Below are 24,438 nucleotides of genomic sequence, written 5' to 3'. Positions count from 1 at the left end.
TGATATTATTATACTAACAATTAGTTTTTAAAATTGTAAAATTATTTATAATTTTTTTTTTAAAAAAAATCATCCCGTTGGCTTGCAAATTAGGATAGAAAAGTTGTAAGCCATTAGCCATGGCATGATGGGTTCTTGCTGAGCTGCTATGGTATTTGGTCTCGGGCTCTAAAAAAGTTAATTTATAAAATCTCTTATGATGAAGAGTGAATAATATTACTCTTTCGTTGCAGCATCAGAGTCGTGGGGTCCGGTGCTGGGTTTGGCCGCATCGGAGTGTGGTGGAGCTCCATTGCCCAAAAATTGTCCCCAGCCCTAAAACCTTATAGGAAGGGGGCGACGTCCCTGGATTCGTCTTCCTCCGCGATAATAGCTCAAGAAAATTCTTGGAAACGCTAGATCTGGTGCTCGGGAGATGGCTGGAGCCCTATCGGGGCTGCAAGATCACCTCAAGCTCGCGCGCGACTACGCGCTCGAAGGCCTCTATGATACCTCCATCATCTTCTTCGACGGCGCCATTGCTCAGATCAACAAGTGTGTAATCCTCTCAAAATCCCTCTTCCCCTCCTCCTCTCGGTTCAATGTTTCGTTGGATCTAGTTGCAGTGTTTCTGGGATTGCTACATTTGATGGGTAGGTCTAAGTACAATCAGTTTGGACGAGGATAAGGAGGTCGATGAAGATTTAGTGGAAGACGGTTTATTTTAATGCAGCACGTAAATGGGTAGATTTTTTGCTCGTTCACTTGTTTGTTTATAAACTGTTTCTCTGAATGGTACATTGTCATGATTTTCTTTTCTTGAATTTTTAGTATCTTAGTCTATTTTTTTCTGAGAAATTGATCAGTCATTAGCTTAGAGAAATTGATCCAGTTAAGAAGTTCTATTTGTGTCGGAATTACTGGTTTACATTCTTTTTATTGATTTTCATGACTCTTTTCAGGTATGATTAGTTTGTTAAGTTCCAATTTAGTTGCCTAATAGTTAGAACGTTAGAAAATTTATTGTCATGACCCATGAAGATTTAACTTCAGAAAATTTTAGGTGTCTCTAATAGATTCTTTTATGGGACATATAGTTTTCTTTTGTTGGAAAGTCTTCGAGTTGAAGTTAATATTATACTTGTTTCGGAGTTACTATTTGTTTCAATAAAGTCAAAAGAATTAGAGATTTGCTTTGTTGTAGGTGTTCCTTTTGAAGTGATGTTGGTGACATTTTATGTGTCTGCAAGAGTTGCAAATATTAGAGACCGATATTATGATGGACCAAATAAAATTTAGTTTTCTTTATCTTCCCTTGTATTCTCATCCTGTTCTTATGAATGGTACAAACTGATGGTGAACTCTCATATGTCTGATCTCAATGGATAGGCATCTGAGCACTCTGGATGATGCTACCTCTCGATCAAAATGGATGAACTGCAAAAAAGCTATTTCTGAAGAAATAGATATTGTGAAACAGTTGGACGCGGAATTAAGGTCCTTCAAGGAAGTTCCTGGGACTAGGCGGTCCTCTTCGCCTCCTATTCCTACTAAATCCTTTGTTTTCCAACCATTGGACGAATATCCGACATCCTCAGGTGCACCTTTGGATGATCCTGATGTTTGGAGACCTCCAAGCCGAGACACACAGAACAGAAGATCAACAAGAGCTGGTCAAGCAGGCATGAGAAAAACCTCTCAAGATGCAACATGGGCACGTGGGTCATCAAGGGCTGGATCTGCTGGGCGTGGGGCAAAATCTAGTGCAAGTAAGAGTAGTTCAGGTGTCAGATCATCAACTGCATCTGGATTGGGAGGGAAGAAAGGGAAATCAAGTTCTAACAAGGCAGATTCGCAGGTAAATTATGTTTAGCTGGTCTCTTTCCCATTATTTCTGTTTCTGTTTCATTGCTATGCCATAAGTTGCTAACTGCATGATGGTTAATAGGTTATATGCTTAGTTTACTTGAATAACAGACTTACCTCACTTGACTTAAATTATACACTGAGAGCTCTAGTCACAGAATAAATCAAATCCACTAATAAGCATCAGTAAAATTGCGTACATGTACGTAAGGTTGAAAAAGAAAAGATAATAGAAGCTGCTCTCAGAGGCTAATAGCAATAGGACACTTTATGTAATGCTCATTGTTTCTCATTGTTAGTTAAGAAAAGACACAAGCATTATATTTTAGCATCCTTTTCTTCTCTTCATATATTGCTTTTGATTCAAAATCCAAAAATAATTTACCATGACATAAAACATTTTTCCCCTGGCTTTCCTACTTGTTGCAAGTTTTCACTTTTATTGTTAGAAATGATTCTCTTTTGTGGCTAGTTCTTTTCCTTGACTCATACGCCCTCTCCTCCCTCCTTGCTTTGTTGCACTTTGCTATTCCATGTTCTGAGAAGAGGGAAACTTTTAGAATTTAAGCTAATGGAAAATTGATGCCAAACATTCTGGCCTTACTAAAATTTGAAGTAGAATTTATATTAAGTTTCGAAACCTCTAGGAAGATAGAAGCAAGATTGGACTAATGTTATACAGTCCCCAAACCAGCTCATTCCAAATTATGATCATGTGAGTTTGAACTTATGTGTGTCTGCATGCAAGATCTTTCAGTGATCCTGTGCGTAGCAAGAGAAATGACTGAAATGTGACAGGTTAGCACACTTTTCATGAAAGATGAAATTTTGGATGATGTGATAGTTTCTTGGGCAAGGATGAGAGGCATGTGAAGATTATGAAATTCTTTAGACATTTGAATAGAGGTAAGTGAATTCAAGATTATTGCCTTGTTAGCTAGAAGGATTCTCTTGTTGAGGTTCTTAATCATCTTGCACTATGTGTCTCTCTCACTTCTTTTATGCCAGTAACACATCCTCGATTAGAGTATCTGACCTAGATAAATATCTTATTGTGAAGAATGTGATCTTGCTCATGAAGTTACTGAAATTATCTGACACTGTCAATCTCACAAGTGTGACATATCATACATGATGCACTAGTAATGACACTTTAGGTTCAAAACTCGTTTATGATTAGGTTTCTTTATTATCATTACTCCTTTGCTTCTATCATTCTAGGGTGGTGATTCAGAAGAAGGGAAGTCAAGAAAGGGACAGTATGAAGGACCTGATGCAGACTTAGCTGCAATGCTGGAAAGAGATGTCTTGGAGACCACCCCGGGTGTAAGGTGGGATGATGTTGCAGGTCTTAGCGAAGCCAAAAGGCTTCTAGAGGAAGCTGTTGTTCTTCCTCTATGGATGCCTGAGTATTTTCAGGTAAAGCCCTATGATTTTTATCCAACTGAAAGTCCATAGATATGGAGTTCAATTTGGTCATATATGTCCACCCAATTCAACCTAAGTATAGGAAAACAAACTTAAATTAAGTCGTATATGTTGTCCTTTTCACCAGCAAGCTTCTCCGATGCTAATAAAATATCAGTAACTAAAGCCTAAATATCATTATTCATCTGTTAGATTTTTATGTGCATGATTTCTTCCTCTCAATTGGGTTTATTTTCAGTATAAATGTGAACTAGATAATTTCCATCCACTGGATTGGATTCTTTGCACTCGCTAATTGATAGCTGAAGGCTACAATCAAACCTTCTGCAGATCTGATCCCTATCTAGCGTTTGATGCCTCAAAAGCCGTAAAAGTGGCATGATGAGAGCGTTAATTTAATTGTTTTCAGGGTATTCGTCGCCCATGGAAAGGTGTTCTTATGTTCGGTCCACCTGGTACTGGAAAGACACTCTTGGCTAAGGCTGTAGCTACAGAATGTGGTACAACATTTTTCAATGTTTCTTCTGCAACATTGGCTTCAAAATGGCGTGGAGAAAGTGAGCGCATGGTTCGATGCCTTTTTGACCTTGCAAGAGCTTATGCTCCAAGCACAATTTTTATTGATGAAATTGACTCTCTCTGCAATTCTCGTGGGTATGTACCTGGAATTCCATTTTTTCAAGAGAGTTCAACCATGCCAAGTTGGTTACTTTCACTTTTTTGCTTCTTATGGCTAATCTATGAGTATGTTATTTCTCTTCAGAGCTTCAGGTGAGCATGAATCATCCAGAAGAGTGAAGTCTGAACTACTGGTGCAAGTAGATGGTGTAAACAACAGCACCACTGGGGAAGATGGTCAGCGAAAGATAGTGATGGTCTTGGCTGCTACTAACTTTCCATGGGACATTGATGAAGCACTCAGGTTCAAATGTTATTCTGCTTCATAAATCTGGCATTCATTCTCTTTCAATCATAGTTTCATTTTTTCATGGTATCACTTGCAGCATCACCAAGTTATTTGAAATTTCTCTATGAGAATTTCCTTCTTCTTTGGTGTGATGTTTGATTGTTCACGTTTCAATCTCTTTTAGGAGGCGGCTGGAAAAACGGATTTATATTCCTCTTCCAAACTTTGAGAGCAGAAAGGAGCTAATCAAGATCAATCTAAGAACAGTTGAGGTAAAATCCTGAATGGGATTGTTTGTGATATCCCTTTTATCTTGTTAGAGGTTCACATAAATCAAATCCTGATATGCGTCTTACTATTCCAGATCAGTGCTTATAGTTAAATCATTTAGAATGACTGCCTGAGAATCACCGTTTTAGCCACAACATATTTACTGTTCTTTGGAATTGGCAATAGAAGTTTTGAACTTTAAGGTGGCATTTGCATATGGTATAATTCTAAATCTGTTAGCTATACTCCTCTCTTAAATTTGAATAAGGTAGCTTAAATTGGTTTAGGAAATATGGTATTTGATTGTAAATTGGTTTAGTGGTGACTTAATTACACTCAATGTGATACAAAAAAAGTAATAAATTTTGGAGATATTTTGTCAAATAACCAACATACCCTTTATAACAAATTGATGAGAAAAGAGATGGGAGAGGGAGAGAATGATTGAAGAAATATCTTTTTAAGGGGGATTTTGTTAGTAAATATAAAGTAGTAGATGGAAGAAAAGAGGAGAGAGAAAATTGGATTTAAGTAGGTTGCTTTTAAATTAGTTTTGGGATAAACTATTGTTCGAATACTGTAGGAGTGGCAAAATTTAACCCAATTGATAACGTGACACACGATAATCCAACTTTGAAACGAGTTTAGGTTTAATCTAATTAGGTTTGAGTCATAAATGAGTCAACGTGTCTAACTCGATTATTAAATGGGTTATATTTGTGTTTATTACCTCAATCCAATTAACCCGTTTATGACCTGACCCACCAACCCATTTATAACAGAATAGCTTGTTTATGATCGACTAACCCATTTATGACCTAATTATCCTGTTATATGTTTAGAAATTCCAACTGGTTTAATAAACGTGTCGTGTTTGTGTTTACATTATAATGACTCGATCTGAACCCAACTTGACTCAAACCTGATTAACTTGACTCGATTGTCACCCCTACTATCTTATTTGGTTCGTGCATATTTTTTTTTAAAGATAACTTTATCTCACTCTTCTATCACGTGATTTATCTTATATTAGGTTTTACTAAAATATACATAAGTGAATGTTTGATTGTAAAATATATGAGTATTTCTTATGCCACCTAAACAAGTTTAGGGCTCACTAAACATATTCAAAGGTATGTCTAAAACCATATCCAAATAGGGCTAGTATTTAACAAATATTTGTGTTCTTGTGAAATGTTGATTTGAGTAGGGCTGTCAAGTGTCAACCAGAAAGCTCTTTGAAGCTTCTCTTTGGCTTGAAATTTATCTTGATTTAGTTATCGACTAGTATACAACCTGAACATGACGAAGAAAACTGATCCTCTTCACTTGTAATCAGTTTGATATATCTGTCAAATATGCTGATATTCGTAATTTTCTATTTATTATTCATTTACAATTTCTGGGTAGAGAATAAATATCTGGATCTTTTTAAGGTACTATTTTTTTCTAAAGACTATCTTACATAGCTTTATTTTTCTAATTCTGATCTGATTTGACTTGCTTTTAAATGGTTTATGCCAGTAGGCACTTCCGGGTTGTTTTGGCCAGTTAACTTGAAAGTGATTGAAAAAAATCTGAAGCTAATAACTAAAGTGCAAACTTGAACATGCTGATTTGCTTTGTAGTTGGCTGTCTGCAATTTAAGCTATAAATAGCTGATAGCCGAGTAACTGTCTGGGCATACGTTAACTGTGCAGAACTTCCAATGATGCTGGAACTTTAGGTTTCAAAATTTCTATATAGAATCACTTACTAAACCTAGTTTGGGTTCTTCTAATCACATTATGCTTCTTGTTTGTCATTTTGATTCTCTTACTGTCTTACACAATGTGAACGATGCTTCTTGTTTGTTACTTTCTGTCTTACTCTTACATAATGTGAACAGGTAGCTACTGATGTAAACATTGACGAAGTAGCTCGTAGAACAGAAGGCTACAGTGGAGACGATCTCACCAATGTTTGCCGAGATGCATCACTAAATGGTATGAGGCGAAAGATTGCAGGAAAGACTAGAGATGAGATTAAGAACATGTCAAAGGATGAGATCTCAAAGGATCCTGTAGCTATGTGCGACTTTGAAGAAGCTCTATCAAAGGTCCAGAGAAGTGTTTCTCCTACTGATATAGAACGTCATGAGAAGTGGTTTGCTGAGTTTGGATCAGCGTAAGAGTTGTAAAATGCTGACGGAAGTTATTCGTGCTCCTCTTGATCCTTTTGCTTCTCTGTATCATTAACATTTCCCTGTAACAGATGTTGTTATACTGCTTAACTACGTTTTTATTGGCGAGTGATTTGCCATTCCTTGGCTTTATTGGTCTTTGTAATTGTAAATTATCACAATGGGGAGAATATTGTGCTTGGACCTATCTGCATTTGTTGGTTACTATTAGACTCGTGCAAAAAGATATATTCATATTCTCTCGCTAAAACCGGTATTGAGAAGGTTTAACAGCCCTAGTCAGAGCGTGACAAATAGAAAGGAAATTTTTTTTTTAATGTTTCTGTGTTCATGATAGGAGGAAAAGGGGCACTTGATTGCTACTTTCTGTAGACCTTGAGGTAAAATCATTCAAAGAAAAGAGAAGATAAAAACTAAAATGGAATGGAAACAACTCCCAAGTCATGAGAAACAATAATAACCGTAAGAATAATAATCATAGTAGTAATAATAGTCACAGTAAATTTTGGTCTATAAAATATAATAGGGAATTCTCCAAAGTTGAAACAGAAGCATGTCGGGAAGAAATAGAAGACTGATATATATATATTCTTTATGAATAAATGCAAGTCAATAAAACTGAATAAGCCACAAAAAAAAAAAAGGGATCATTACAACTGTATAACTTTAGACAGATGAGTCACTTGAAACCACCAAATCCTGGATGCGTTTAGCATAACATGACATAAAGATCCTAATCAGTTGAATTTTAAAAAAGAAAAACAGAAACAGATTAAAACAGCAGAGGGCCTGAACCGACGAGGAAGGAATACAAACCCGCTAGATCTAACATCACACAAAAAAGTAGCACAAGATTATGATGTGACCCTACCCAAACTAATTTGTTAAAATAAGGAGAAAGGAAACAGGGAAAGGAAAAACAAAGAAGATCATGAAGAACAGAGACATGTAATGCATCTGTAAAGAAGTGCAATTCATAAAAGTAAAAGGCACCAGAGACATGAGCATCCAAGTTCAGTAGCAGTTGGGTATCAGTCTACAACCTATACTGACCAGTAAAGTGAGAATATGGGACGACCAATTAAGTTTCCAAAATGCTACCAATGTAGCTGGATCATACACGAATTCTATCATGCATCCCTCTTCCCTTCCATGTGAAATTGTGCCGATGGAATAGATGGCCTTGCATCTCTAGTAGTCACGCTATCTTGAAGAACTCCTAAGGCCACAATTACGAAACAGGATGTCCAATGAGATAGCATGTTATCTAAAAATAAGTGAATTAAAAGAAGACTAAGAGATTCATCAGGATGTATACCAGGTAAAGGACCTGAAAGATCATTTGGATCTGCAATCATCAGAACCCGGCTCGGTGTAGCTTCTGAAAGCCCATGCGCCAATGCTGGTAAGCTGCCTATTCGCATTTGACCCTCTTTGCTGGGAACTTTAGCTTCAGTATTGGATGGGCGCGCATCAGATTTCAGGGAGTATGTGGTTGACCACGATCCTCCGTTTGATCCAGCCAATGCCATTATCAGATCTGCCTATTCTTCAGAGGAAAACTGAAATGTCATACTGTGTTGAAACCAAAGTTTCTATCTAGTCTAATCCCAGCTAAATGAAAAGACCAGCAGAAGTAATTCATTATCTAGTTTCCAAACTAGACATGGAAGATAATATACCTTAAGTAAGAGCCCCTCTAGAATTTTTTATTTTGGAGGAGAAAATTCATTAGGTTCTTGGTTACTTTGTATCTGTTTCTGGGAGCCTTATCTTGCTAGTTGGTCCATGTTACATCTTGATAAAAGGTTCACTATCTTTATAAATATAGTTTTCCAAAAGAAATCCGATGAATCAGAGTTTTACTGGACTTCTTTTTTATCTTATTTTCTTGGAAGTCTGCATTATCATCAATAATCCATAATAAATCAATTTCTAAGAAGCACATACAGAAAGACTAGAAAATGTTTGCTACATTCCTCCATTCTGTCATAATCTTTTTCCATAATTTTTCTATATATGTATATGTATATATGACCAAGACAGCATTTCCTACCTCGCTATTGAAATTCCTGTTGTACAAGATTGAGGATAGGAATGATAAATAATTATCATATCGAGGGAATCATAATGCTCCACAATTATGTCTAATTTCACTTTCATTATTTCATTATTTCATCATATGGATGACCAATTCACAACGAGTGAATTGAATAAATAGAACATATATTTTAAAAAAACCATAAGAGCTTTTCTAGAAAATCCAACAAAAATTTCCAAATATTTTCTAGGTGCAATATACAAGGTGAAGAAAGGAAGACAGTTCAAAAGCTATCAATCTCAGAACAGGAGAATAAATTTACTGAGACATAATTTCTCCATGTTCAATCCTTCTAAACAACTAAAAGGGGGAAAATAGAACCTACCTTATTTGGATGAACATTATCAAAGACATGTGCTTGGCCAGCGTAAAATATGGTCATCTGCCGACCAACAGACATTGTGGTATGTCGACTGCATTAAACAAACATGAAATCAGATGGCTTTGAATATGTCAAACAAAGCATGCTACATCATGCTGAAAATACTCTATTAGCAGGGTACCATGCCAGGTAGCACATAAACTGTGCTGACAAGCCACCGGCACGAGGTGTGTTGGCAGCACGCAATACCTTGGATTTGATGACAATAACTTATTTCCACCCTCGTATGGAAGGAAAAATGATTACCTGGGTACATTAGAAGATTCTGGTTCAATCATTTGGGTGACCTTCGGTTTACTGCTGCAAGGCATTAACCCAATTAAATTCCTCTCACCAACTCCACTATTTGGGTCAATAATTTTCAAGACTCCAGAACCTTTAACTCCTGTTCTAGAACCCTCATCTGCAGCAGATTGAGAAACAAGTGTGGCACCCATACTAGCATTCCCACATCTATATGAAGAAGAAGAAACTTTATCCATGTATGTGCCAGATTGAGCAAAGCGTGAAGGATAATAAACCATTTGCCCAGAACTGGGCACAGTTCTTTCCAATCTTAAAATAGGAGATTCAGGTCTGCTGCCAGCAGGTGGGCGTAACATCAGAGAACCTGGTCTCTGCGGTGGCTGCATTGAAAATGTAATTTCATCTTCTTGTGATCTTCCTGACTGCTCACTTATGACTTCTTTTCCAAACATCTGAATTGAAAAGTTTATATTTTGTAAAGAATTACGTAATTGGTATTCATGATTAAAAGTACTAGATATACTAATTGTTTGATGGGATAAAATGTTAAATGCCTAAATGGCGAGCTACATAATTAGTATACCTTCATTATGCGTGAGCCTTCGAGAGAATCTGAGCTCACTGGAAGCATCCTATCTGCCATCATACCCAGATAAGCTGAATCTGAGTTGGTCCTCTTCCTCCCTGAAAATGTGTTACCTACCTCAGGCCCTGACATAGAAGCCTTCCTACCATGAAAGTGAAAAACCTCAGAATTGTTCACCCCCTGCCTCTCTACCAAATTTAGGAAAAGAAAATAAATGAACTTATGTCCATGAAATAGAAATTGTGTCAAAATTTAGAACGGTCAAGATATGTGAAGTAAAATAGAATAAGCAACACCATCACTGGAAAAATGTGGATGCAGCAGGAAAAATACACAGAAGCAAAAAAAAAAGGGTAACTCATGATGACTTTCTTTTACATTCCATGGAATATTCAGCATGTTGATGTATATATAATCTTATGCTATGCTTGAGGGTTGACATACCACACAATCATGTGTGTGTATATATAAATACATTCTTGATGAGAAATAGATCAGATTTTGGTCTCTCTCGTAATGCAGCAGCTATGAAGAAAAAAAAAGTAAAGACAATCATAAAAAATCTAAGCACAGCGACTAGGAGCAGTGGAAGAGAGGAGAGTCCACCTTCAAGAAGGACATTCAGCAAAAAGAGGAAAAAAGGGCAGATGCCAAGAAGCAGAAATAAATCCCAGGAAAATACAATTGCAGTGAAATAAAGTTTAATTGTAGTGTCTGATGAGAAGAAATAATGGTTAGATGAAATCATGAAAGACTCTTTGTTTGGCGAGGAGGTTATAAGATAATAGAACAAAGCACATATATATCAATTACCATCCTCGCCATATAACAACCAAAGGAATGAAGTGCTGTCATGGAAATTATAGGAATGATGACGATAGTTATAGGAAGTATACATTTACAAGAGTCATCAACCCAAAAGAGTTAGAAACTGGCAGAGTTAATTAGTGGAGGTGGTAGATGGGGTGGGTGATTGTATAATTTAGTGGAGTGGCAATACAATAGTGAGTGGAGATGGTTTGCAGAAGATATAAATATGGAACAAATCAATGATCCATCTAATATGAAGCAAATCCTTCAACATATTGAATGGGAATATTATACAATGAGGATTAGAAAATGAAGCAATTAGCTTCACCAAATTGTACATAAAATTTTGTGCATTCCAAATCAGAAAGAGAGCAAAAAGATTTCATGAGACAATTAAATTAGAGAAAAAGAATGACAAAGCAAAAGAGGTAAGATATCAAAGCATCCAAAAGGTTTCCAACTCTAGTATAAGTTTTTGTAAGAAAAAGTGAAAAAACAATAGCACATTGCAGTCGTACTCAAAGTAAGATAGTTTAAAGGACAAACAGAAAGCTGATGGAAGAGAGAATATATTACAATGATTTACTTGGACCATTGGGAAAACAAAAGAGCCGGCAGTGGTATATTTGAATGGCCTGAGCCTGGGCATCATTTTTTAGGAATGAACTCAAGTAAGCTCAATTTGACAAACCCAAATATATGCCCAGAGGAAGATGGGAGCTCTAGTGATATGCTCTGCTAGAATTTTTAAGTGGTTCAATTAGTTCTCTTTTGCCTAGCCAAAAGTATGGAATGGCAGAACAGTCAAATGCTCAAGATTCCCATGCTAACCTATCTCTTCAGAAAATATATCACATTCCTCAAGCCATGATCTTTTACAGAATATACAAGATATTGAACAATAATCCTAATACAGTTCATGAATATTTCACAATTTACATCCGAGAAAGATTAATGTAATTTTCATGCAATGTGCATACAATTTCCTTTCATCAGGAAGCCACAGAAAACAAATGCCTACACATTTAGTCCAATGCATGCAGCAGTTAGAGGAAACTAGCAATCTCTCAATTCTTTATAGTCGAAACTTTTCAATGGCATCACAAAGATGGGATTACACAAAGCCCGGAATGTTTAGACCTACGTAATAAAAGAGTATGAAACTAATTTAAATACTAGTGGTCACTACCCAAAACAGGAATAGCTAAAATGAGCAAGAGAATTAAACTATACCTTGATTTTATCCAAGTATATTTTATTTCAAACACCAATACTGATCCCAGTTTTAGCAAAATAAATTAAACTTACCAAATAAGAAAAAAGAACTCTCAAATGTATAAAATACGCATGTAAATTAGTAAAAGCCGGAGTTCTCAAGAAAAATTAAACAATTCGCAGCTGAGTAAAGTAATACCAAAAACAAGAGTCTCAAAGTACAAAAATATCACCCCACATAAATCCACCAAAAATAAATTAAAAAATTAAAAAAAAATACGAATCAACAAAGCTGACGCAGGCAAAAAAACCAAAACCAAAGAAAATAATTATTCCGACAGAAGGAAAAAAGAAAGGACACGAACAGAAGCAAAACAACAGCCAACAAAACCCCCCGAATCCAAACCCCAGAGGAAGAAACAAAGCGAAGAATACGAAGAGGACCCACGAAAAACCCACCTGAGCCCAGATCGGAGCTTCCCGAAACAAGCCCATGACCACCGGAGGTAGCCCCCAAAGAAGCCGATATCTCCGGCTCCGCCTCCAACGGGTTCTTCTTCTCCCCACTCCTCGCTACCCTCCCGAAGAAATCGTGAAAGGTGGGTTTTTTCTCTTCCCCACTTGTCATCCCAACCGCCATTATCCTCCCCTCATGCCCCTTTCCTCACCCTTTATAGTTAACAGCGTCCCCTCTCTTCCTCCCCCTCATGGAGGAGTAGAGAGCTCGGAGTACGAGAAAGATAAAAGAGAGATGAGTTTAGAGAGAGAGAGACGACGAGAGGCTTTTGGTTGTGTCTTTAGAGGTGGGGAGGCATTAAAAAGCAAAAGGTGGGATTTTGATTGCCCATTCCTTCTTTTTGTTCATCGCTCCTGCCTCTCTCTCTCTCTCTCTCCTCTGTTTTGTACTACTAGAATACAAAGAAATGAGAGAGAAAAGAGAGGAGAAAGCGAAGAGAGAGAGAGAGAAGGGAAGGTTCGTGTTAGAAAATAAAAATAATAGTAGCAATAATAAATAAATTATTTTAGTCACAATAATATAAATAAATTATTATTATTATTATTATTATTATTATTATTATTATATAAAGATATTATTATTTTTCAACAAATGTAGATAAAGATGTTAACTAGGAAAGGGTTCCCGATTAGAAATTTGGCGTGCCAATAAATGTACCCTCGAACTGTTCCCTTTCATATTAATTTGGTAGGAAATTTATGTGGTGCTACTTTTGCATATATCACTGTCTATAGTATTAGATCATAGTCCCAGAATTCTCTCTCCCTCTTTCCTCACTAATTATCGATAGGATCCACCATACCAGTTACATGAAAATAATTTTGAGAACAAAGGCCATCTAAATCACATTTTTTATCGAAACATTATCTGGACGCTTTAAGAATACTTTTACTATGTCTTAGATCTTAAATCTACCATTTCATCACAAACTCGTTAAAAATAAAGAATGTTTTGAGAATAATTCTGTGACTAAATACGAGGTGGTTTTACTGAGTTTTTTTTTTCCTCCCTTTTTGTGCAATAAGGTGGAAAAGAGAAAAAAGAAAAGAAAAAAAAGCTTGATAAATCAATGACAAGTATGGTGTAATATTTGTGCAGGCGAGTAGTGGTTGCAGAAGACAATTAGGAATATATGAAGGTCACGTGTTCGTTTGGACAACAACTTAAGATGCGACAAGTAGGAATATAGAGGGTGATCACGAGTCTATATGGACAATTATGACAGTGAAACAATGCTTAAGTATCTAGTGGAAAAAATATAATATTGGATTTGAGAAATACCTGTGGTACTAAAATATGTGAAGTGGCACGTGAGAGGGCACGAATTTATATTTTTCATAATTTTTTTATAAAAAAAAAAGATAACTAGTAGAATCACTCTAATTTCTTTTAGCCCTCTCAAATGGGATGACGAAAGATAATTGAGAGAGAGAGAGAGAGATTATAAATTGAGGAGTTTTAGGATCACATACAGAAGCAAACAATTTTGGTTCCAGGTGGGGGAGGGGGCCCAAATCCTCTCCACCATCACAGCGTTTGCACGCGCAATGCTTCCAGATTTTTTTTTTCCCAGATTGCTAGTGCTTGAAGACTCACACAACTCAATGTAAGTTTAGAGTGGGAGAAAAAGAAAGAAGAAAAGAAAAAAAAAAAAACTTATCACATCTACATTTGATTAGCACCTTTTTAGGCGTGTTGGCAAATCAACTATCCCTAGGATAAGTTGATAGAAAGTTTGAACTAAGTTCTCTATCTCTATCTCTATCTATATTATTGTCATTTTATCCATTCTGTCGATTGGGTCAGCTTTCTTACTTCTCATCATGTCATGTTGAGATTGAAGATCTCAGCTGAATGGGAAATCATTAGTAGTGATGGTTGGCAAGAGCTATCAAGTATCAATATGCTTTCAAACAATTGTTACCTTTTTAACTTCTGATTATACCAGCCATCAGGACTCCTGAAGCTGCTGTCTAGAAGGATTGCCATCTTTTGGCCTACATTCTTGAAATCAACAGTTTATAGCTGCAGATGCAATGAACTGGTACCCCTGCAACCTGCAACATGTTGGAATCAAGATAAAAGAGTTTTAGGATCAGACCCTGAGAAAATATAGAGATATACTACCTCGAGAAAAATAGGCAGCTCAACAAACTAATGAAAATAATAGGAAAAGAAAAGAAGCATGACTAGGGAAAATAACAGAAAACTGAAAATGATTTTGCTTAACTAAAAATTCACTGCATGAGAAAGTGGCTCATAAGAACTCACAGTGACGATAGACAGATAATAAACTTGATTAAAACAAAATATAAAGATTTGAAACCACGGGTTATCTCTTCTTCTATTAATTAATAGTATTCAATAATAACAAATATCCAGGACTTGCCATCAATCATCCATGATTTGATCTCCCAAATCCCCAGAAAGAACTCAGAAAACAGGTTTCATTAACTTTTAAGTCATACAATTTCCCAATATAAAGCATAAGAGGTTCATACATTCTAGCAGATATGGAAGAGAAATCTAGATCCCAAACATATTTTCAACATGCTTATCATGCTAGGGCCAACTCCAAGTGAGCTCACTTTCCACGATTCATAGGTGATAAGGTGTATCATTCTGTCCCAAGAATACTACAGTCACTGTAGCTCACAGCATGGAGAATATTCTCAATGATGACCCTTGAGAGAAGTGAGGATGTCATGAATGCTAGAGGGTACTCAATTTGAGGGGTCAGAATTTCTCATGGAGACGACCGTAGAGCCTAGACATCATAAACTAAAGCACATTATATTCTTGAAGTTGCCATAAAAGGTAAAGTTTGCAGAAATGCATTAGATAATAATGATGCTAGTGGCAATAAGTGAACTAAACTACAGTGTGCATGAGGAAAGCAGAGAACATCACTCGATCATATAATCTGTAAACCATAGATATTGAAATGATTCTGGAAACACCAACTCAGATCAGCATCAGAATTCCAATCAGTAGCTGTTGATTGAGGGCTAAAGTGTGGGGCTTGCCACAATCCCCCATTGTAATAGTAATACAGTCCATGGAGAAGATTTCCTTTCTTGCCACATCTCTCTTGTCCTTCTTAGACCCTATATTTGCAAAACCCATCTTTGTGTTTACAGACTAAGAGCAATAATTGGATATATGAATATAATGGTAGCCAAGTATTGCCCACTGGTTTAATAAATACCAGAAAGACAGGATTCACATATACTGTGTACATCTTACCCTCTTTAGGCCCTGCATAACTAGTCTGGCATTGTGCAATATGGCGTCCTATTATGCTGAAAATCTGGAAGTTTGATATAAGACTGTTTCCAATTTCCTGCAAAATGACAAATAGATCATCAAAGTAGCCGAAGAAAGTAAGAAACAACATGGCATGTTGATTTTAAGTAGGGTGTCTGTCCTCACCTAGAGTACCACTCAGTACCAAACTACCAATCAAACTTTTTGAGTGAAGGGCAAACCAAAAATCTCCATGTTCTTTTGCCTAGTGATGTACATAAATTTCCACTGTAATTACAGCAAGCTGGTCCAACTCCAGCAGAATAAGTTGTAACTCTGTAATTCACCACAAGATTTGGCAGAGAGTATAACAAACATTTCAATAGAATTCGACAGAAGTTGGCAGCCTGATACAAAAGTTCTATATTTGCTTCGAGGACACAAGAAAGTGAAGGAAAGATCTGGAACTGAGGATAACATATCAGAAATAGCCTGACCTGGACTAGATAGCCAAATGAAAAGGATTGACATATGCTGCCGGATCAACCTTGAGCTTGCTGTGTGACAAGAAGATTAGTACTTGAAAGACTGCTCTTAACAAGTGTCGTCATTCAGCCAACCAGTGGCTGTCCAGAGACATTAGACATGTAATAACAGCAACGGTCCTAACTCTAATATCGATACAGATGATAGATTTACAGTTACTATCAGCTTTTGCATAACTAATGGTATTCCAATATACCACAAAAACTTTTACAATAAAAATTGCCAAAGATAGATATGTTTATCATCTAGTGTTTGACTACGCAAGTGATAATATGGATTTGGAACAAGACTAAAAGAAATTATTAGTTAGTATATGCATGCAAATACCTGAAAGAAATTGTTTAGGCAGATGGCAGAGTCAGCAGACCCATCATCAAATTCTTCTGAATAGTCAGTACAATGTAAGGATTATGGGATCAGAGTTTGTAATGATCAAGAATCTTGTTCTCTGACCATGTGACCATGTTCTTCAAGGCATACTAAAATAAGATATTTGTTTATGGTGAATCATCTAACGGTTTTATGAAGTCAGGATAGAAGAATACTATTAAGGATTGCCCTAAGACCAGACCACTAACTATCAGTAATCTTATTCCATACTGATATTCTTCAAAACATATTTAAATTAAAAATATTCTTGCATGCTCAGAGGAAATATTCTATTGATTAAGCTGCTCAAAGTTGATCCACAAAAGCAGCTAACCAGGAATGGATGAGCATCAAAATGTCCCCAAATTCTCAGGTGTTTAAAATCTAGAATTTCGGTTTATTTGATGAAGATGTAAGTGCAAATGGTTCTCCTCATGTATATATCTTTGAATTGCCATCAAGTCCACTGACAGCCAGGAAAAATTACCAAAAGAAAATCACATACACCAGGTCAGAACAGGCTATTATCTGTCAACCTATCTAATGATGTAATCTCCAAGCTATGCCTGTGGTCCTGCTAAGCATTTCCTACATCTGTATGTTACTAAAGCTTTCTGGTGTCTTATAATTCAGCTCCAGGTGAATCATTCCAGAATACATTTATGAAAAGAAGAAGTTGCTTGAAGGGGAGATTGGTTCCGAAACATTTCATGACAAGTATTGAAGTCAGAAATGCAGGAAAGGTATTCTGAATCTGATTTTAGCTTCAAAGAGAGTCAGTTCTGTATGCAAAGAAAACTCCAGCTGTTAAATGGTGAGACATTTCAGTGCAAACACTAATGTAATAATACTATGCTAAACATTACAAGAACAAAAAAAGAAGAATCCTTTGCAAAGGAAGATCATTAACATCTTTATAAAAATAACATAAAGAAATTTAATCATCTCAGTAACATGAAATGTACAATAACATTAAACCGGAATTGCTTCCTCAGCCGTTTTGCAAAGAAAATGCTGTCACTTTTGCCTGTAAAAAGTTGCGTTGGTGATTGTAAGTACTCACTTTAAGCAAACAAACAAAGCACCCCTCACAATCCAGGAAGTTTCTTACTTAAATCATCTTCCTAGATAAATTTACAAGGATTTTATTGTAAGTAATCAAGCGAATCCAATGTTTTACAACATAGCAGCTATAGTTTGCCATCCTCACATCTCCAGCCAACTGTAACTTTCTAATTTCACAAAACAGAAGTGCTACTCACCTCGCACTCCATATACTCTTCTCCTAATATCTGCAATCAACCTATTTGCGCTCTCTAAAGCACTCTCGGTAGAGCTTTTTAGTTTAATTAACTCCTTTGGATCTTTACATTCCTTCAAAGCATCAGAAATAACTTGGGCCTTCCTCATTATAGACTTCCGCAGCTTGACAGACTCATCCCCTTCCTTATCCCTGTAGGTACCAGGCAATCTGGTCGAATGTGGAACTGATTTCATCAGCTCCACCAACTGCTTTTCCAATTCAAGCAACTCCAACCTTTGAAATTCTTTCTTGAGCATCTTATATGTAATATACTGCGGCACAATTCCTCTCCGAAACATACTCTCAAACTCCTCGAAAGCCTCCTCAAATCGACGAATCCTACAAAGAAGATGCACCAACATGGTGCTCGTGGCCAAGTCCGACTCAAATCCATTCCTATTCATCTCCCTTATCATCTGAACAGCCAAGTCCAGTTTATCCTTCTCGCACAACATTTTGATCAAAAGATGGTACGTAAGGCAATCAGGGGAGTACCCAGAATGAATCATCTTTGTGTAAAGATTCATACCCTCCTCAATCTTCCCAAACTTTGCGAAGAACCTAAAGAAATAATTATACGTGGTCGCGGTGGGAAGAATGCCCCTTCCAATCATCATCTTAAGCGCCTTGCTGGCCCCAACGAGATCGCCATTCTTGCAAAAACCCTTGACAAGGGAATTAAAAGTGGAGATATCGGGGGAAACACCATACAGGGGAAATTTCTCAAGCATGTTGTGGGCATCCTTAAACCGACCGCCCTCAGCAAGGGAGTCAACAATGGGGTTACAGGTGAGCGAATTAGGTTCAATTCCAGCCGTCATCATCTCATCCAAAAGGGCAACGGCCTGGTCGGGCCGCCGCATGCGGCAAAGCCCCTCAATGAGGGTCCCGTAGGTGACGACAGTCGGCCGCACGCCGTTGTTCTGCATCTCGGCCCACAACCGCTCGGCCTTGTGGATGCGGCGGGCACGGAACCATCCGTGGATGAGTACATTGTAGACGCGAACCGAGGGGACCCAATTCTCGTCCGCCTCGCGCCTGCTGGCGACGAATTCTGCGGCCGCGCGAGTGTGTCCTTCTTTGCAGAGCGCGTCGATAAGGAGGTCGGCCGGGTCAGCCGAAAAAGTGTCGCCTTCGACGGCGACGTACTCAGGATGGCGGAGAAGGAAGCGGAAGGTGCGTACGGCGGCGGAGGGATGGCCGGCGCGAGCGTAGCGTCGGAAGAGGGGGACAAAGGAGGGAAGAGGGGAAGGGGGGAGGGAAAGGAGGAGGGACCAGGCGGAGTGGAAGGAGCGGGACTTGGCGAGGAGGTCGACGAGGGAGGAGAGGAGGGGAGGAGGGAGGTGGGGGCGAGACCAGAGAGAGAAGGGGAGGAGGGAGGACGAGGGGAGAGAGGAGAGGGAAGGGAGGAGGGCGGAGATGAGAGATGGGGTAGGGGTGACGTTGGAGAGGAGGAGGGCGGAAGAGATGTTATGGGAGGGGGTGGAGCGGAGGAGGTGGAGGACGGTGGAGGAGTCGGCGGCGATACGAGCCTCGGCGTCGAGTTCTTGTGGGATGGAGAGGCATGAGGTGGAGAAGAGGAGACGAGCGGAGGGAGTTGGGGTGAGTGGGTGGAGGAGGAAGGATCGGGAGAAGAAGTTGGAGAACATAACATTTCAATGGGAGTGACGGCGCAGGGAGAGTATTTATTAAGACGTACACATAATTTGTGGCTACTTACGTTGGTTGGGATTTGCCATACTAACTTTACTATGCCTGAGTCCTGACTAAAATTGTGGGTCGATTTATCCGTTCATTAAATTATTCGGAAATTTATCAAACAAACTAAGTTTACCTACAGACACGTGTAAAAGCCTTCAGAATGAATTCTAATAAGTCTCCACAAGGATCATGTTTTAATCCTTCGCAACTGCAGCTTTAAGAGCGAAGGCCTGCCCATCCGAGCTTCGCAGTTTATAATTTGCCTCGCACTTGTAAATAAAAGGAAGCCCATCAAAATTCAATTACCATGGCTTAGCCCAATCATGTAGAGATGGGCCTTAATTTCATCTACGCTCTATGTTTTACTATTTTACTTTTAATATCTCAAAAATAACTCGATTTAATTTAGAGCGGAAAATATTCCGCTACTTTTAGAATAAATATTAAAATAACTCTCATTTAATTTTAAAATTTTAATTTCTCTTTTTAATATTTTTAAGAGTTATTAAAATTATTTTAATCTTTTTCTTTCTTTTTTATCAAAAAGAGAGAGAGAGAGAGAGAGAGGGTCAGCATATCTGCTGTAGCCTGTAGGAAATTTACGCAACTGATATATGTGGCAGGCTCTCGCTGACCGTACGCAACAAATTTCTGCAGACGTGTTTGCATACAATTCATGTCCTCTAAGAAAGCACGTTGTCTCTGGGGCATTCCCAACACCATACACGCGTAAAACAAGGTGGTTTTTGAAAACCAGGGGCGCAACAAGTGGTTTTACAAAACTAGAGAATCCAATGCGATAATAAAGGTCTCTTCTTTATCAGCAACAGAGACTCAGAAGCAGAGAGAGAGAGAGAGAGAGAGAGAGAGAGACGAGTGAAGGTAGACGAGAAAGGGAGATTGGGTTTTTAGGAGCTATTGGTATGGGTCAGGTTTGGAAAGCACGCTAAGATTACTGAAAAATTGCTTCAAAGTTGCTTTCCGATCCCTCCCATGCCGATGGTTTCTAATCGCCTCTCCCTCTCCCTTGCTGCCTTTCCTACAAGATGGGAAGAGTTAGAGAGAGGAAGATGTGGGTGTCTAAGAGTTATGGGCTCGGGGGCATTGGCAAATCCTTCTCTTTATATTTAGCTTAGCTTTTAGCTTTATAATGGAAAGAGTGGTTAAAGAATTTGCCAATTCCGCCCATGCCTACAGTTCTTAGAACCTCCTTCCTCTCCCCGACCATTGTTTTTTTTTAATCTTCTCTGAGCGGGTAAGTTTTCTTTCCCAAAGTTATCCCTTTTCTGAAACAATCAGTTCATGCTCTGTTCTTATCCTGTTGTTTTACTAGTTGGTAGTGTCATAATAGAATTATTTAGTGAACTGTGTGTCTGTGTGCTTTTAGGACAGTTCAGGTGTTCAATTGATGATATTATCTCATAAGGTTTTCTTATAATTCCACTGAGTCTTGGAAATATCCTTTGGGTTGGATTCAGATTGAGACTAACATACATGTTTATTTGGTATTTTGCCAAGTAGTTTAGTTTTTAAACTAGGCATTTATTAAAAATGTTACAACTTTAGTGTTTAGCGATGTTTTATATATTCTAGGTTTAAAAGGGAAGTGATGAATGAGAAAATGCAAGTATGGGAGAGAGAAGAGAGGTTAGCTTGCACTTGATAAACTTGTCTGATGGGTGATATAGTTAAAACAGAAATAATATAGTAATTCTTAGTTACATTAAAGAGGTTTTGATTACTAATGGGCTAAACAAAAGAGCAACCCTCTCTTTTAGATCACTCTTGAGTATGCAACTTCTAATCATTGTTTGACATTGACATTGAGGCTTATAAATCGATTACTTATGATGCAATAGCCAATAAAGTTCATGCCTTAGTTTCGATGAGCCCGCTTACAGCAGCCCCCAACTAGAAGAGCTCATAGAATTCTATGTGTTGATGCTTTCAACCTATGAATGTGCCATACTAGAAAAAAGAAAATTTAAGAGATGGCAGCCCTATGGAGCATTAAAGTTCGTGCCTTAATTTTGTTAGATGATGTTGTTGAGATGTGATGAGTTCTCTTAAGGTGGGCCCAGACCAAAGGAGCTATATAAGTGATGATGCTCTCATGTTTTAAAGGTATCATACTAGGACAAAAAAGAAAAAGAGATGGCAAACACTATGAAGCATTACGTGAAATGTTGTTGAGATTTGATAAGTTATCTAAGGTGGCTACCAAAAGAGCTCATTTCTACAGGCGTTCATGTTCTCAAGTTATAAAGGTGACATACTAGAAAGAAAGATTAAGAAATGGTAGCATTACGAGCTATCATTTGTATAAAGAGTTTTGTAGTTTCAAAATAATAAAAATGGGTTCTTATGTGGCATCTTTTGCGCATTTTATTATAAAAAGATGAATCTAGTATAAAAATGAATGCACTTCAGTTTGTAGAGCTTAATCTTACTATTCATATTATGAAGCAATGGGTGTGAGAGGGAGAACAACTTAGATGGTAATTGGAGATGGGTCTCCTGACACCTTTAAATAGGGCTTGAAAAACTCATTAAAATAAAAGGGCTAACATAGACACTTGTCCTACTTAATTTTAATGTGATGTTAAAAATAGTGGGTTTAAGAGAGATTTTTTATGTTAACAGTTAACTAATTTTTTATATTAGATGGATTCGAGGAGGAGAGAGTAGTGGAGAAAATGATGAAATAATAATTGATTGAGTAAATGGTTGAATGGATAAAGAGATGACAAGAGGACAATTTGATTAAGCTGGTTGCTTCTAAATTAATTTTATTTAAATATAATGTGTTTGGTTAACACACTTTTTTTAGTGGACTTCTAAAATATTTTTTATGAAAACATAGCTACATAAGACATCCATTTGTGAAACTCTATTATGACCGAGAGGTTATAAATTCAAATTCTGCTGCTCATCTTTGCTTAAAAATATTAAAATTAGTGAGTTAACACTAACTAGTATTTATCCATGGATCTTAATTTGAAGACACATTCTATCAATTGGGCTTCGAGATAAGAAAAACTTGATGACAAAAATAGCTAATGGATCTATTTGATGCTCCATGAGAGGTGTCTGAAACAAGCTAATGGCAAAGATCAACTAAGTAAAGAAGATAGGTTTAACAGAACAGAGAAGGCGGCCTGTGATAGATACTAGTACGATATCATGTTAGAAGATGTATGCGGAAATAACTCATTATATACACTAAAAGTAATAATAAAAATTATTGTTGCATCATTCTTCATTCTAACATGGACAGAGGATGTCATTCTATCAAGAACTTGTTGGTGTCTCGAAGGGAGTAAATGGAACGCTACTTGTTGAAGGAAAGAACAAGGCCTGCTAATTAGTTATTGATGTTATTTCGCAAGGAAAATGTTGGGGTTTGGATGAATTTTGACAGTAGAGAGGGATAGAGTAAGAATTTATTTGTCATTAAATTGAAATTAGTTGCGGTGGTTTTATCATTATATATGTACTAAGTGAAATGAGCAATCGCAACTAATTTTTAAGTTAAATAATTAGTGTATTCTTATTTCATCTCCCTTTGGTTTTAAGTTTCATTTGAATGTCAGTAATATACATATATGTTTTTTTAAAATAGTATTGTTACTAGTTATAAAGTCAAAAAACAAGAGTAAATATTTTAGATTTGGAGTTATACTTAGTCTAAAAAATTTGTCAATATCTACCCTATTTAGAAGCCTTAGCCTTTAATTAATCCAAGAAACTGGAAATTTTGCATGATTTTAAAGTTTTTGCAGCCACACTATGTGAATTAGTTTTTGCAGACGTACTTCATGAACTCTTGCACTTGATATCTACTCTGGCAAATAAAACTGGCTGGGTGTGGAAGATTAAAACATTTATAGAGTTGGTAATTTGGGCATAGTCACTCTCCAAGAGAGAGAGCACCAATGCCAGGCATTGCAAAAGATTGGATTTAGTACTTTGTTGTATGAACGATTAAACTATTAAACTACATTCTTTAAAAAAAAAATTTGGGTATTGGAATTGAGTTTTCCTTCTTTTTTTCTCTTCTCTCTCTCTCTGAGCACAAGGCTTGATGTAATCTAATTTAGAAGCCCATTTCGAGTTAAGAAAAAAAAAAAGCCTACAAATCATTTATTTTTTTAATGCCTTTTAGACTACGTGCAATGTTGCACCACTCAAATAAGTGCATATAGTATAATTTGAATCAGAGATGTTGCCAAAGTCGAAATTATTACATAAGTGAGTTAATTTAATCCTTCATACTATTATATGAAATACTTATGTCTCAGAAATATTTATTATAAATAATTATTACATAAGTGAGTTAATTTAACTATTTAATACTCTTAAAGTAATTATTTAAGATTAAAATAGTCGACCCTAATTTGATTCCGTTGACATGAGTCAAAGCTCTTTGGAACAATTGTCAGCAAAAAGACGTATCAGAAGGTATATCAACAATGATGCATCAAAGCAAATGTTTATCATCAGCCCTTTCAACAATGCAACTTAAACTCTCATCAAAGCATCATACCATCAAACACTCACAATATCTTTAAATTTTTAAGGAACAGCCCGTAGAGGATATCATTTATTTAGTAAGTTCCAGGATCGAGATACAGAAAAACAGGGGAGATACTTAGCTGCAAAGCATTGAAATTAAACGCAGAGATATGCAGCTCTGTTCATTTCAAAGCTCTAGTTAAGAGCGAGGACATTATCCGTGAAGGCGAAAAATAGTAGATAGATAAGTGAACAAGGTACTTCCACAA

The 24,438-nt window shown here is 37.1% G+C and overlaps 3 protein-coding genes and 1 long non-coding RNA gene across 6 annotated transcripts; 2 read left to right on the top strand and 2 right to left on the bottom strand.

Annotated features, from left to right (window-relative positions):
* Nucleotides 1–110: 110 nt before the first annotated feature.
* Nucleotides 111–6,819, top strand: LOC140788413 (katanin p60 ATPase-containing subunit A1). 2 transcript variants are annotated; one of them, XM_073137659.1, is made up of 8 exons: nucleotides 111–151; nucleotides 234–534; nucleotides 1,369–1,837; nucleotides 3,067–3,264; nucleotides 3,683–3,927; nucleotides 4,037–4,195; nucleotides 4,365–4,452; nucleotides 6,339–6,819. In XM_073137659.1, exons 2-8 carry the CDS (start codon nucleotides 416–418, stop codon nucleotides 6,618–6,620), a joined length of 1,560 nt encoding a protein of 519 aa, XP_072993760.1. In that variant the 5' UTR covers nucleotides 111–151; nucleotides 234–415; the 3' UTR covers nucleotides 6,621–6,819. The 2 variants fall into 2 exon arrangements, with proteins under 2 accessions (XP_072993760.1, XP_072993761.1); XM_073137660.1 differs by lacking the exons at nucleotides 111–151; nucleotides 234–534 and adding an exon at nucleotides 581–723.
* Nucleotides 6,820–7,564: 745 nt separating this feature from the next.
* Nucleotides 7,565–12,921, bottom strand: LOC140788610 (protein TIFY 8). 2 transcript variants are annotated; one of them, XM_073137939.1, is made up of 6 exons: nucleotides 12,432–12,921; nucleotides 9,945–10,135; nucleotides 9,362–9,813; nucleotides 9,059–9,146; nucleotides 7,951–8,176; nucleotides 7,565–7,851 (listed from the first exon to the last, which is right to left on the bottom strand). In XM_073137939.1, the coding sequence occupies exons 1-6, from the start codon at nucleotides 12,610–12,612 to the stop codon at nucleotides 7,763–7,765; spliced, it is 1,227 nt and encodes a 408-aa protein (XP_072994040.1). In that variant the 5' UTR covers nucleotides 12,613–12,921; the 3' UTR covers nucleotides 7,565–7,762. The 2 variants fall into 2 exon arrangements, with proteins under 2 accessions (XP_072994040.1, XP_072994041.1); XM_073137940.1 differs by having other exon boundaries at nucleotides 9,945–10,085; nucleotides 12,432–12,889.
* A 4,817-nt stretch (nucleotides 12,922–17,738) lies between these two features.
* LOC140788075 (uncharacterized) lies at nucleotides 17,739–19,660 on the bottom strand. Its single transcript, XM_073137185.1, has one exon. It carries the CDS (start codon nucleotides 19,600–19,602, stop codon nucleotides 17,905–17,907), a length of 1,698 nt encoding a protein of 565 aa, XP_072993286.1. The 5' UTR covers nucleotides 19,603–19,660; the 3' UTR covers nucleotides 17,739–17,904.
* Nucleotides 19,661–20,388: 728 nt separating this feature from the next.
* On the top strand, nucleotides 20,389–23,212 carry LOC140788090 (uncharacterized). Its single transcript, XR_012108961.1, has 2 exons — nucleotides 20,389–20,909; nucleotides 22,932–23,212. It is a non-coding gene; the product is annotated as an uncharacterized lncRNA (long non-coding RNA).
* The last annotated feature ends 1,226 nt before the right edge of the window (nucleotides 23,213–24,438 follow it).

This window comes from Typha latifolia, chromosome 5, assembly GCF_019914945.1.
Source record: "Typha latifolia isolate L0001 chromosome 5, TyphaL0001v2, whole genome shotgun sequence".
In the NCBI taxonomy this organism is placed as follows: domain Eukaryota; kingdom Viridiplantae; phylum Streptophyta; class Magnoliopsida; order Poales; family Typhaceae; genus Typha; species Typha latifolia.
The sequence above is the reverse complement of the archived record's forward strand: the minus strand, read 5'-3'. Positions and strand labels throughout refer to the sequence as shown.

What these genes read in the sequence shown, in the direction of transcription:
- LOC140788413 (XM_073137659.1), top strand. Translation starts at nt 416, where the DNA reads ATGGCTGGAGCCCTATCGGGGCTGCAAGATCACCTCAAGCTCGCGCGC. An exon ending in GACATTGATGAAGCACTCAG is followed by an intron (nt 4,196 to 4,364) that starts GTTCAAATGTTA and finishes AATCTCTTTTAG; the next exon opens with GAGGCGGCTGGAAAAACGGA. An exon ending in TCAATCTAAGAACAGTTGAG is followed by an intron (nt 4,453 to 6,338) that starts GTAAAATCCTGA and finishes TAATGTGAACAG; the next exon opens with GTAGCTACTGATGTAAACAT.
- LOC140788610 (XM_073137939.1), bottom strand. Translation starts at nt 12,612, where the DNA reads ATGGCGGTTGGGATGACAAGTGGGGAAGAGAAAAAACCCACCTTTCAC. An exon ending in GAATCTTCTAATGTACCCAG is followed by an intron (nt 9,147 to 9,361) that starts GTAATCATTTTT and finishes TGTTTAATGCAG; the next exon opens with TCGACATACCACAATGTCTG. An exon ending in ATAATGTTCATCCAAATAAG is followed by an intron (nt 8,177 to 9,058) that starts GTAGGTTCTATT and finishes TCTGAAGAATAG; the next exon opens with GCAGATCTGATAATGGCATT.
- LOC140788075 (XM_073137185.1), bottom strand. Translation starts at nt 19,602, where the DNA reads ATGTTCTCCAACTTCTTCTCCCGATCCTTCCTCCTCCACCCACTCACC.